The sequence below is a fragment of the Mus musculus genome, chromosome 19 (genome assembly GCF_000001635.26).
Source record: "Mus musculus strain C57BL/6J chromosome 19, GRCm38.p6 C57BL/6J".
NCBI lineage: Eukaryota > Metazoa > Chordata > Mammalia > Rodentia > Muridae > Mus > Mus musculus.
The window spans coordinates 42,781,575-42,795,821 of NC_000085.6; the positions used below are offsets into that span (position 1 = coordinate 42,781,575).

General features: G+C 48.7%; 1 protein-coding gene across 3 annotated transcripts in view; it reads right to left on the reverse strand.

Moving 5' to 3' along the window:
- Positions 1 to 4,966: 4,966 nt before the first annotated feature.
- Positions 4,967 to 14,247, reverse strand: part of Hpse2 (heparanase 2) — a 601,936-nt gene continuing 592,655 nt past the window's right edge. For 2 of the 3 annotated variants that reach the window (XM_006527214.4, XM_011247295.1), the window contains exon 11: positions 4,967 to 7,538. In XM_006527214.4, coding sequence (XP_006527277.1) covers positions 7,373 to 7,538 — 166 coding nt within the window. In that variant the 3' untranslated portion in view covers positions 4,967 to 7,372. The remainder of the gene's footprint in view (positions 7,539 to 14,247) is intronic. The other variant, NM_001081257.2, reaches the window with a different exon arrangement.

Here is a 14,247-nt window from a genome sequence, read left to right on the forward strand (position 1 = left end):
TGATCTGTCTCTGTGTGTGTGTGTGTGTGTGTGTGTGTGTGTATGTTTAAGTGTGGCCCATGAGTACATGAGGAGTTTACTACTTTTTGGTCAGGCTAGCTGCCAGCAAACTCTAGAGTTACCTCCTGTCCCGGCCCAGTCATGAACACCTAACCTAAAGTCCTCATTTTATAGATGAGGACTCTGAGGGACGGAGAGTCTGGACAATTTCTCTTCTGAAGTGATCAAAATGGGTCTGGTAGTGCTGCCGTGGCCTGTGGATGTGGCTTAGCTTCTGCACCTTCAGTGGCCCAACTGCCCACCTTGCAGTTTGCTCTGTAACTCATTCCTCTGAACGGAAACTTTCTCTTTTGGTGGGAGGAGGAGCCTCTGAGGCTCGGGCTCACGAGAAAAGCCTTGGAGACTCAGTAGATTATAGGATTCTCGTGGTCCCTCCCCACGGTCATGAAAGCTAGGGAGAGGAGACTCTGGTGGAGCCAGGGAGGCAGCTTTCATGACTTGTCCTCTATGCTGGGTTGGGTATTGTGTGGTGCAGCTGCTCTTGAGTAGCCCGTGCTCCTGGAAGTCACCTCAGTGAATGTGTTCAGTCATTAAGCTAGACCTTGAGGGAGTCATTTTTTTTTTTTCTGGTCTATCGTTGATGCCCTGTCTTGGCGGAGTAGACTTTGCACACATCCTTCCAGGAATGTGGGAAGCCACATGTGCTGTTGCAGAGTGGCGCTGGCTACTGCTGGCCACCACGCATAAGTTTGGACAAACAACCAATGTGTACATACGCAGTAAAGCTTTTTGTCAAGTCACTGCCTGGCGCGGGCATGTTAATGAGTTACTGAGAATATAACCAATCAGATGTGAGACATGCAAATGAGGTATGTTAATGAGGTTCTGTGAGGTACTGAGAGAGAGTAGTCAATCAGATGAGGAACATACAAATGAGGCATAGTGCATAACCAATCTGGGTGTGAGACACGCCTCTCCTAGGCCTATATAAGCAGCACCAGTTCTGGGCTCAGGGTCTCTTCGCCTCTGCAATCAAGCTCTCCCAATAAACGTGTGCAGAAGGATCCTGTTGCAGCGTCGTTCTTGATGGTTGAGTCGGGCACACGCAAGACAGGAAAAGTCACACACTATCTGGGTTTTCAAATTGTTCTTCACATGTCCAGTAGAGGACGCAGTATCTAGTACTATTAATGTTCACTAGTTCACTAGGAATGGACTAATTCAGGTTGTTCTTTGATTAAAATGAGCCAAGAACTTGATTGTCAGGACTTGAGGAGTGGGGCAGGTGAAGGAGAAAGCTCGGGTAGGGCACTGTGTAACAGGCTCTGTAGACTTTGGAATCACCATAGAAACCGTAATCATCATCCAATAGCAAACCCGTGATGGGGTCTCATGCCATCCATTGCTTCCCAGGTGTAGTGGCTATTCCTGGTTGTCAACTTGACAATATTTGGAATGAACTACAATCCGGAATTGGAAGGCTCACCAGTGACCCTTATCTGGAGGCTTGGAGATCCTTATCTGGATCTTGGTTTGAAGATCTTGAGCCATAGTGGCTATGGATTCCAGAAGATTGAATCTCCGAGTTTAAGGAACACACCTTTAATCTGGGCTACGCCTTTCATCTGGGATTAAAGGTGTGGTGGAACACACCTTTAATCTGGGCTACACCTTCTGCTGGAGACAATATAAGGACATTGGAAGAAGGAAGTCTAGCTCTTGCTCTTGCTCCTTCGCCTGCTTGCTGCGTGAGACTGAGTAACTGCTAGATCCTTGGACTTCCATTCACAGCTGCGACTGAATCATTGTTGGGAATTGGGCTGCCGACTGTAAGTCATCAATAAATTCCTTTACTATCTAGAGACTATCCATAAGTTCTGTGACTCTAGAGAACCCTGACTAATACACCAGGCAAGGGCTTCATTTTCTAGAGCCCAGTTCTAGATGGGTCTGTGGACCGAGTGGAAGGGATTTTATTGGGGTGCAGGCCAGGGCCCTCACTATTCTCACTTGATCCCACATGCTCTCTCTCCTTTGTTAGTCAGCCCCTCTGGTACCCATAGCAGCCCTGAAAGAAGGTGCTGAGGAAGGCAGTGGATCCCCGTCAGTCTAGACAGGAGTGACTTGTGTGGGACACAGCCTTTGCCCCTTTCACATCCCCACCGACTGATATGTAATATAATATGTAATATTAATATATAATATGTAATATTAATAACCCCAGCTTCCGTAACCAAGATGCCCAGGATATCTAACTTGAATTATGAGAGACAATTTCTACTTCAGTTGTCTGAGGCAAGGCTTGTTGAGAGCAGGAAGACAGCGTCATGAAATCAAAGGACCTGGTGTGTGTTAGGTGTGTGTTAGGTGTGTGTTAGGTGTGTGTTAGGTGTGTGTTAGGTGTGTGTTAGGTGTGTGTTAGTGTTCAAGTCTCAGTGCTCAGACTTAGGTCCAGGAGTGGTGTGGAAAACTGTTGCCTCCCCCCCCCCCCCCCAACAAAACACCCTGACCACGGAAAGTTAAAGTAGTCATATTTTATTTCTTACAAAACATTACCTTAAAGTAAAGAACTACCTCATGGACTCGAACTCCCTGCAATCGCCAGGTTTGCAAAAGCCTCAGTCTCCTGTGTGTTCTGGATGCCTTTAACGCCTGTTAGAATCCCTGTAGACACAGCCTTCCCTGAAAGGTCTCCTGTACTCATCTCACTGGCTGCCAGATGAATAAAGTCAAGGCTTCTTTCTATTTCTTCTGAAATGATAATTTATTACATAACATTTACAAGTTGGACCTAGGGTGTTTTCCTGAATAATAATTAGAAGAGTAACGTTCCTGACTTGGGTTGTCAGAAGGACTCCTTTCCTGCAGCAGGCTAGCGGGGGGCCATGGTAGGAATTAATGAGCCAGTCAAATGGAAACTTCTCAGCTCCTCCCAAATGCTCCCAGCTCTCACAGGGGCTGCTCTGGAGTTTTGCATGTGGTATCACCCCTGGGGTGCTGCTATCCCCTTTACAGTTCAGTGTGGGCAGATGAAGAGACTTCCATACCTGGGTGGGGGAGGGAGGGAGGGACATGGTGCCTACAGAAGTGCTGGCTGGCTCTGCCATTTACCTCCAAATGATGCAGAACATATCAACCATCACCATCAAAGGTGGGGGTTGGGGGGCTGGAGATAAGTGGGAATGGCTCTTAGCCTGTCCTACAGAGAAACCCAGAGAAGCAGACCAGGAAGGTCACTGCGTGTCATGGTGAGCCTGGACTGCAGAGGCTTGTCTTCCTCACTGCTGCCTCACTTCCATCTTCCTCACTTCCATCAGAGCTGCTCCTGGGCTGCTTTAAACCTGAGGTCAACACTCTCCTGGCAGGTCAGGCAAGCGGGTGAGACATGGGATGGGCACAGGGGTTGAGAAAGCTATTGGTGGGCAACAGAGCTGAGGAAATGGGGTGGGGGGAGGCTGTTGTCTCCCTCCTCCTGGTGACAGTGGAGTCTAACTACTGATGAGAAGGAGGACATCCCCACAAAGAGATGGCGGTCCTTCACTCTAAAAGTTCCAGCTGCTTGGGCCTTATACTAGGATAGCTCATCTTGGCATTGCCTCTGTCTGGGATACTTCTCAGTCTCTTCTTTTCAGGGGCTGGAGGCTGAGAAATGAGCACAGACAATTCTAAAATTGAACCCGTACTCTGTCTCAGAAGAGCAGATTTCCTTGGGCTCCCTCTTGGGGACAGTGGCTGACAGAAGGGAGGAGCCACCAGCAGGGTGCAGTAGTGCTGGGACTGCAGGGAGAGCTCTTCCTTCCTGGCCTTCTTGGGCACATCACTATCATGCTGGGTAGCTCTGCTTGCACCTCAAAACAGTGAAGTCTTTCTGTTGCTTCTGCTATGACCATTATGGGAATCTACCTGGTTTGCCTTTCCTTCTGCAAAAATTAAGCGTTGACCTTTTGTTTTTGGAAGAGAAGGCACTCTGCATGGATTTGCAAGGCGCAGCCTCAGAGTCCTTTGTGCATGCTGGACACCCATGTGGAGCACACTGGAAGATGCTGGTCTGGCCCAGAATATGCTGGCTGCAGATGCTCAGGGGTTAACACCCCAGCACCCCAGCGTTCACCCTTGGTGCTGGAAGTGGGTGGAGGACCTTCAGGCAGAATTATCTTTATCCTACATGAGAGTACAGGGCTTTGAGCCCACGCCCTCTGGGGGCTTACAGGATTCCCCGGGAAGGGCAGAACTACAGAAGGAGCCCAGGAGAGAGAAGACTGCAGGAGGAATCCTGGTTTTGGGAGCCCCAGGTCTTTAGTCTCACAGTTGCTTGAGTCTGATATTTTCAAGCCTTTCTCCAGCCAGAGATAATGCTAATATCCCACAGAGGCAGCTTTCCGAAGCGCATTAGAAAAATGGGGACTTTCTCTCCCAATAACAAAGAGAATTTATTCTGAGGCTTTGTGATAAGAAATGAGAAAGAAAATCATTCCTAGAGGCAAGGGGAGCGGAAAAGCAGCTCAACAAAAGGCACAGACTTCTCATTACGAGTGATTACTCTTTCAGTGCGCATATCCACAAGCCCATTCTTTGGTTTAAAATGAAGGGCTCTTAAGTCTCTCATGATCTCTGCTGTATCTGGCTTGATGAAGGAAAACTGACCCAGAGAGGCCGCTGGGGGAGGACTGCTTTACTCTCCCCAGCTGCCTCGCTGTTTACTGCAGACTGTCTTTGGGTAGAGTCCCCAGAAAGAGCAGCATCACTGTTCCTCCCACCTCTCTCCCAGGGCATCAAGACAGAAGCCCCGTGACAAAGTTGCTGCACAGTTGTGATGTTCCGGTGAGTGTCTCGGTGCCCTCTGAGAAATGCAAGCAGGTCTTCCTGGAGATAGTTGTGAAGACAGAGCTGCGGGGCTCTGAAGACAAATCTCATTGCTTCCCTCCTCCCCCTTTGTTAGCTCAAAAACAAACAGAACTTCCACCTCTTGGGTGCAGCATTTAATTCACAGAAAAAAGACAAAGGCGGCAAAAAATGACCTACATTCTGGGAGGCTTAGTGAAGAATTAACGCCTATTTACAGAAAATGTGTTTGGGTGGGGCTCTGGAAGTCTTGGCTATACCGAACAAGCAGTCCACCAGGTGAGGGGCAAGTCGGTGACAGGAAAAGCCGCTGTGCTTGGTGACTAAGTAGGTTCTGGATGATTCTTCAAACCAACCCATTTCACTGTGTGATGCTGGGCAGCCTAGCGACCGTCCCATGCCTCACAAGTGCTTGGGATAACAACAGTAACTTTATTATGCGGCTTCTATATATGTAAAGCAAACTAGCCTGGGGCCTGGCATTAAGGGCCTCTGATCACCTTGCTGTTATCAGCGGCCCTGCAGCTGCCCCCAGACAAGTACTTAGAAGAGATTCTGATACATGTTCAAGGAAAAAAAAAAACAAAAAAAACCCAAAAAACAAATAACAAAAAAACCCAAAAAACAACAACCCATCTGTCTCCTTTCCCATCCTCCCACATTCTTCCTGACTTTGGTCCACCTGTTTGTCTTTTCTCTTCCTTCTTCCCTCCTTCCCTTCCTCCCTCCCCTCCGACCTCCAGTGCTATGCTGGGCTTCCATGGAAGGTGCCTGAGAAGGGAAGCTCCCTGGGAGCCTCTCTGGGTGAGCAGTCTCATGGGCCACCCTTCCAGATGCTGCTGGGTCCAGCCTGTCTTCAGTCCTCTGCCCTTGCATGCCCTAGTGTATCTGCTGTGTGATGCTCATTCTGTACTGAAAATAAGCACCCCAAAGTCCAATCCCACTGTCTTCCTTATAGGGAGAATCAGATGGGTGGCTCCCCTCTACCAAATCCCCAGCTCTCCAAGCTGAAAGTCTTGGGCACCTTGCGGTCTAACCTTCCTCTTGTCTCTCACTTTGCAAACAGGACTAAGCCCTTATTCTTCAGGCATCTTAGGCACACCTCTGCTGCTCCCCCAGGCCTGTCTATTCACACCAAAACAGTGTCCCTGACTTATCTGGTACCCAGGAGAGTCAAGGGTCCTCTTTCTCCTTGAAGGCAGCATCATTCACGTTGTTTTTTTCCTGAGGTCAGCCATGTCCACAGAAAGTCCGTGTGACTGCAACTTGCTTCCAAAGACTCCCATACCCTGTTGCCAAATAAAGGTCCCAGGCGTGGGCTTTAAGTCCCTCTCCTGCCTGCCCAACTCAGAAGCCCTCCACATAGCATTCATCTGTTTTGCTATCAGACCAGTTTCCCATCCTTCCTTAATAGAGCCAACAGAAGACTTTGCACCATGCGTAAGCACACCCACCTGGGGTAGGGTGGAACTGGTCACCTTCAAGCTTTCTCCCTAAAATGCACTAAGACTCGGCTACTTGGGAAGAGACAGAAAAGTTCGACTGTCTGCAGTGACTTCATTGATACTTTCTTCTTCTAAATGGTTTTTGGTCAACCAGACAACTAAGGCCTTCTTACTGTTTTGAGTCTTTGAAATCCTTTCAGTTTGAGGGCAAGGTCTAAATTGCTTTGTTGGATTGGTGTGTGTGTGTGTGTGTGTGTGTGTGTGTGCTCGCGCACACTTGGGTTTGATGTTTCCGTGTGCTTTTTCTTTGTACTACAACTCCCTCCCTCCCAGCAGCATAAAGAATGATGATTTCTTCTTGTGGAGCCTAATACATTGCTCTCCACTCAGTGAATATTGTTACCTGACCCCCATTCTGAGCTGGAGGGAATCTAGATCCCCAGAGGAATAGAACTTTAGAGTATGACTGTCATTCTACTTGCGAAGCACCCGTTCCCAGAGGACCAGCAGTGATGGATGCCACTGTCAGAAACCCAGATGCACGCACTCATACATCAGCCAGGAAATTATATAAACAGCTCACCCAGCAGGCCAGAGCTGACTCACCCATTAGCTCCCTATGGGAAGAGAGGTGTCAGGAAACCCGAGGCAGCAGCAGGAAACAGACAAAGGAGGAGTTACAAGAGGATTAGAGTTGCACCCCCATCTCTTCCTCCCCCATCCTCTGCTGATGGCAGCAGCCATAGGCTAGGGCCTGGGCTTTACAGTTAGTTACATTGCTGTGTGGTCAGGACCGCAGGCAGCTGGTTTGCAAACACTGCTCTGGAAGCTTGCTGTCAGCTGTCCATGCGTAAACAGACACACCAGAGGATGTCTACCTTTTCCTTACGGACAGATGCCACCTACCTAGACTAAGCTCACACTATGACGGTTAGACTCCCTTTGGAGAGTCTATGTTGCTCCCAGCAGCATGGGAGTAGAGGCTGGTTGCTAAAGAAGGTGTCTGAGGAATAAGGACGCTACGTGTGTGGAAGAGCAGAGAGCAGTCCAGCAGGCCCACCAGTAGCTCAGGAACAGAGGGTGACTTATCGATAACGGCAGGCCAAAGCATTGACATTCTTGACCACATAAAAGCCCATGGTGACTGGAGGGATGACCAATGTCCGGCCGGCCCGCAGCGGGCGGGGCTTCAGTTCTGGAAGGGTCCCGTCGTCCACCATCACTAAGGGCTGGCCATTGAGCTGCACTGACCTACAGCAGGGGAAAGAGGGGATTCATTATCATATACTTGCATGCTGAGGTAAGAGAACTGACACGCAACTTGTTTAGAATTATTCTGAAATGACAAAGACAAACCGATAGCTCCAATGTTTCAAGTTTAAGAATGAGTTTCATATTTGATACATAATAGATGTTTGCACTGTAGCAGTAACAAGAAAGCCGGTGGTGGCAATGTGGACACGTGTGACCTCACTCACATCTCCTGGTTCTTTTTATTCTTTCTGTGTAACTAGACATTTTCAGCTCATAGAAAGGGGACTGCATCCACAGCAAACTTTGAAAAGACAAATAGCTCATGTTAGACTGAAGGAAATGGCAGCCATCTTTGGCTTAAGGTACGGAATCCCACAGCTTCTCATCTCTTCCTGACACTGCTCGGGTATGTGGATCGGAAGAAAAATTCAAATCAGGTCGTCAGCTGGAAATACGGTTGCACATCACTGTCATATAACCAGCATCATGCAGTGCAAGCTATCTTTGGTCTTCGCTCAACCTCCATTGTGACACCTGAGATAGAGACCTCTGTTTGCTGTTCCTTCTGCATCATGAAGGACAGACAGGTTTAGAGAGAGATAATTGGACCCGTGCTTGATCAAGCAGAGGACTCCCAGAGATAAATGGGCTGTAAGCGGCATCCAATGAAGAGCGGGGCAGAAGAGCTGCAGGCCTGGAACCATGGGGGAAGACCTGGGCTGAGTCCAGCTCCATCAGAGCAGAGGGAGCGCCCACTCTCCACTTGGAGTGACGGAGGAGTGAGGGAGCAAGCAGCAGACTCCGGAGTGAACAGTCAGGTCCACCTCGGGATGGTGTGGGGAGGGAGAATGGACTGAAAGTCAGTATTGACTTCATCAAATATGGAAGACGCTCTTGATTCCAAATGCCAGGTGAACCTTTGCTTCCTCATGTGAAGACAGTCTGTCTACTGGAGGGGCAGCTGGGGAAGGGTCCAGACCCCAAAGAAGCCTCGGGCAGGTTCTATTTTTTTGTAGTTTATTTTATTTTATTTTATTTTATTTTATTTTATTTTATTTTATTTCAGGTGGTGTGGGTATCCAGTAACCAGGTGGCCGATAACACGAATTAACCTTCGAAAGCATACTCAAATGCATACTACCTCTCTGCTTGCAAACCTCAGTCTTCCTTATACATAGATTTTAAGAGCAAGGATTTAGGTTACACGCTCTAGATAGAGATGCTGCCAGAGTACCGATGCCCCTGGGTTCTGGGAAGTGCAGAACGTAGTGTGATAAGCAAATGCTCAGCCATCAACAGTCACTGCTCCGCACCAGCCCCTCCTGCATCTCCTCATCGTGGGTTATAGCCAGAACCGGGAGCGTGGTCATGACCCTGGACCGAAATCTCCAATTTTAGGAGCTGGGTCAGTACTTCGGGGCTGACTGACAAGCCCCTTACCTGCTCTGCCTGGAAGCTTCTGAGCCTGTTGGAATATCCCACAGCTACAGTGTGAATGAGATGAACTAAGAGCCCGGCACTGGGAGGCGTGCCTGCTGTTGTTCTCATGGTCACTGTGGACCTCTCTGCTCCTGGTGGTCCTTGTCTTCTCTGTGGAACTGAGTTTCCCATCGCCCTTTTCTGCAGGGCACCCCTCCCCTGGGTCCCGCTGTTCTTTTTCCTCCCTCTTGGTTTTCTACCATCTCTGGACGCTGCTTCCTGTTGATGGGAGCCATCCCTTTCTTTCCAGCTACCCAGACGCAGAGTCCCATGTTTTGTCCCTGGGCTCTTGTTAGACCATGGGCTCCTTGTAGGGGGTGTTACCCACACCCATGACCATTCACGAGTCATTGATTCCCGAGGCCATATCTGCACCCAGGCCCTTCCTTTGGACTTAGGTGCTTCTACTTAGCAGCCTCACAGAAGCTTCAAAGGCGCATGGTCCAGTTCAAACCCTGCCTGTATTTCTACTTTTAAGCACATCTATGATAGTGGCAGCCGCTATTTAGCCAGTCACACAAGTAGAAAGCTGGGATTCTTCTGAGATGCCTTCCCCAGCCCCCACAGCCAATGCCACAGAGTCAAACCCACTCCTCCTTCAATGTTTGCCAAGTCTGCTGTGTTTCGCCTTCATCCCTGTCACCACGGCCCAGAACCTGCCTCTCGTAGCATGCCTCTGTGCCTCCTGCTTATAGATCCTCTGTTGGCACCTCATGCCTGGCACCTCCCACCCCTCCCGTATGACACTGACTCTGGCTACTTCTCTACTTTCAGTCCTGGGAACTCCAGGCTTGAGTCCAGCTGAGGACCGCAGGGGCAGGTGGGGTACGAGCAGTTAATGTGTGGATGTCATCAACACATACATATGCAGAGGTGGTTTAAAATTTTTAAAATGCCTTACATATAGATGGAGTACATTTTTTTTTCCAGAGGAAAGTGTTAAGCAGGTATGTACAGTGGGATTAAAATACTCAGGGGACCGCTGGGTGGTGGTGGCGCACGCCTTTAATCCCAGCACTTGGGAGGCAGAGGCACTCGGATTTCTGGGTTCGAGGACAGCCTGGTCTACAAAGTGAGTTCCAGGACAGCCAGGGCTACACAGAGAAACCTTGTCTCAAACAAACAAACAAACAAACAACCCCCCCAAAACAAAATAAATAAATAAATAATACTCAGGGGCCATGGTTGAGATTAATAAGGTACAGGTTCACTTAAAACTGTTATAAAATTATTATTATTTTGGGAAGACATTTTTTTTGCCATTCTTGAAAAGATAACTACATTTTTACTTATGTGAATACATATCTATAGCATGCTGTGTGTGGGCCGCTCTCAGAGGCTGATAGTATCAGTGATGCTAGAGTTACATCTGGCTGTGGGCTGCCTGATTTGGGTGCTAGGAACCAAAGCTGGTCCTCTGGGAGAGCAGCAAGCACCACTAACCACTGAACCATCTTTCCAGCCCAAGGAGGAGACTTTATGATAAAGACTGGTGTGAGAAGGTTCGGCATTTGTCCCCTCCAGTGTGTGCAAATCAACTGACTGGCAGTTTGTTTCTGGGTCCTTGGGCAGCTGCCCGTCCTCCACTCTCAGGCTGGTGGTGAGGGGTCCTCAGGTCTGCCTGGCTGTTTCCTTTTCTAACCCGTGGATGAGGCTCTCTTAGCTTCGCCCTCCCTCCTTTCTCTATGTGGAGTGATTCGTGGCTTTGTCCCTCACAGTGCTGCGGAGGTGTAAGGCAGGAAATCAACATTTCTTTTTGGGAGGAATAAGTAAATGGTCTTTGAGACCCTTTGCAAAATTTCTAGGCTTCCCCCATTAGTTTCTGTGCCCTAGAGAGGCTCCCTGGAGGTTTGCAGAGAGTGCCTTCATAGATTCTATTAACTAGCAATTACTCTGCCTCTCAGTGGAGATGTTAGATAAGATCTGAATTATCGATGTTTCTCACACTCACCAGACACCTTATTCCCACTTGATGGGAGGGCATTGATCACTGCTAGTGTTTTTCATCAAAAAAAAGAGAGGAAGGAAGGAAGGAAGGAAGAAGGAAGGAAGGAAAGAAAGAAGGAAAAGAAGAGAGAAGAAAGGAAAAGAAAAGAAAAGAAAAGAAAAGAAAAGAAAAGAAAAGAAAAGAAGAAAGAAAAATGAAGAGTAGAGATCTGTATGGAGGTCTCCTGGCTTTGTGGGCGAGGCTGTTTGAGACCTTGAGTCCTCACAGTCTTTATCCTTTTCCTCTGTTAAGAGAGGGACAATGTGCTTTAGCACCGCTTTTGTCCTCTTCTCTCTGCTTATGTTTGTTTGTTTGTTTTTAATATTTATCACCCAGTGAAATCACATCATGCTAAAGGCAACACCGTCCTTCAGCTGTATACAGAGAGGAATCGGCACGTTTGCAATCCAATCAGTGCTGAAAGAAAGGGTCATGGATTGTGAAACACTTTGGTGTGAAAGGCAGGATTCTTGGATTTGCTTTGCCTGGGCTCATTCAATCCAGGCATGCAGCAGCCTTGTGTTCCACATGAACAAAGTCTAGAGGGCCTAAAACTTATCTGAGTCACAGAGCCAGGAAGAGGCAGGCCTGGTACGTGCAGGGATTCCCTTCGTGACAGGGCTAAAGCCCCCGTGCAATATGAAAACTTTGTTATTTTTGTAACAGCACACTGAGACCTGGTCAGAGAGGTTAAGTGGCATCGGCAGGGTCACAGAACTAATAAGCAGGTAAGCCAGGGCTGTCGCTGACTGCCTCCTCCTATTTCATGTTGTCTGCCTGAGTTTCGGGTGGTGCTCGCCAGATCTCATTTCTTTCTTTGCCGTTCTTATCATCCTGTCTTTATCACCATCTTCCTCCATGGGTCATGACTTTTCAACAGAACACTAAGTGGCCCAGCCAAAGCTGAGCTATCTCTCTTAGATTCCCAGTTTCCGTGAATTGCCGAGGGTATCTAAACTATCCAAATATTGGGACAACTGTGTTTTATTGCCTTTTGTTTTTACAGAGTTTGAGTTACTTTCCAATTTCTAAACCTGTTTTCTCAGTTTTATGTGTTAATTGAAATGGGATTCTATGTGTCAATTCAGAGTCAAGCCCTCTGACCCTCCAGTTCTTCGTGGGAGCATCGTGGCCCGGCCACTCCACCCCCATTGCTTGCCTGCAATGTCTGCTCCTCACGTCTTATGGTTCTCAGTAGTCATGAGCGTCTAAGTAGGGGTCTGACTCTTCTTAGGTCCCAGGATAGAACGTCTAACGACCGTATCCTTTTGCAACCTTGTCTCTCTCTGTGTCTGCGCATGCTTTTATGGGGTTGTTTTTAACAGAAGCACACTCCGGAGCTGGTGTCTGGTTTTGACTGGCATTTTGGGGGGCCTTGAAGGGAAGATGAAAAAGACCTCAGATCTACCTTAGACACTGAGTTTAGGTTTCTCCAGAGGATGGAGTAACAGATAGATCGGATGAACCTGAGGTCTCCTTTGTCCTGTTTGTCAGCCAGGCTGCCCAGACCTAACAGCTAGCCTAAGGCAAAGTTCACTATTTAATTTAGAATGATCCTGAACAAACAGAAATCTGAGCGTGCCATTCACCTGTCTAAACGTTCACTGGCTTCTAGAACATCATCTGCATTCCCCGAAGCCCGCCCTTTTATCAACACCTCCAGCTCCTTAGAGGCTCATTCTAACTTCCGCCCTTTCTAGTCCCTGTCTACCACTTCCTTCGCCCTGTGCTGCAACTTCTCTGGTTAGTTTTTCTAATCTCAGGGCTCTTCTGTCTTTGCTGTTTCCATTGTCTGGAACTTCCTCCACATGCTGCTGTGTCTTCTTTAAAGACTGATTTTCAATTTTTGCGTGCATGGAGGGGGTGATATTTACACACTAATGCAGCCCCTATGGAGGCCAGAAGAGGGCATTGGAGTCCCCGGAGCCAGGGCTACAGGAGATTGGAAACTACTCAGCGTGCGTGCTGGGAATCAAACTGGGTCCTCTGCAAGAACAGAACCTGTTCTTAACTGCTGAATTCTCTCTCCAGCCCCTGACTCTTTTCTTGATGGTCTTGCTTGTTCTTTATATCATGTACAAGTGCCCCTCGAAAGTGTCCCATAATTCCTTGCACTTCTTGGGCCTGGACTTGGATTGTAAAATTCTGTCTGCTTGTCCTCACCCCTGATAGGAGGGCTGATGACCATCACGTTCTTTATTCTCTTATCTATCCACATCTGATACAGCTTATATTACAAGAAACATTAAAGTCAGAACTACAATTGAGAAGGGGGGACAACAGACCGCAAGTCCAGAAGCTGAATTCTGTCTAGATTTCAGACATTAAACGTGTCGGTCTAGATAGGTTTCCGGTCACTTCCCGTAGGCTTCTAGATTGTAAATAATGCGACTGACAGCAAGAGAGGAGTAGGGTCAGGAGACAGAACAAATAAGAATTTTATGTGTTAATGTGCACAGTTGCTCTCTCCTAGCCCGACGCTAATTTTCGGCCACTAGGGGGCACTCTTGTTCTATACAACAGCGAGGGGAGCGTCAGACTGCAGGGTTGCTCCCAGGAAGCCGAACTAGTCCTCTAGTCCCTGCTGTCCTCACCCCATCTCCCCAAGGCCGGGAGGTGTACCTAGCGCTTAGTGTGTCAAAGAAACAAATCTTAGTATCAATCAAACCCAAACCCAAACTGCACTGTGGCCCCCTTGGCAGGGGCTCCGTCTGGAGTGGGGCCCAATTTTAAGGAAGAGCGCGAAGCAGGGATGCAGTTCCTGGGCGGTGAGAGCTTCCCAGCCGGATTGCCTAGGGGGATCCCGCCGCAGGTGCGGAGTCGCTGGCCCCGGCGCCAGGCTCTCCCGGGTTCTGGGTCCCCCGCCGCCCCCGGCCGCACCTGTTAGTGCAGCTTCCTGAGCTGGGCTGGGAAACTGGTGTGTGCAGCTGCCCTGCCCTCCTCCAGGTCAGGCCCAGGTTAGAGTCGGAGGGGCCCAGCCAGGTTTCAGGACCGTGGGTTTGCGTCCCTTCTGCTCTAGGAGAGGCAGAGGAAAGGAAATTCCTTTCACATGGCCCTGAGTAATGCCGATGCATCGGTGATGGTGGCCAAGGCTTCATGAGTTTTCTTATGATTCTTTTGATTCAGGCAAGGCTCTGGATCCCCTCGGAGCGCTCCTATTTCTCAATGATCTTTTTTTCAATTGCGACCTAACGCTTCCTTCCCTAGGCTCCCTTCCTTTCTTCATCCTCAGTAGTTCGT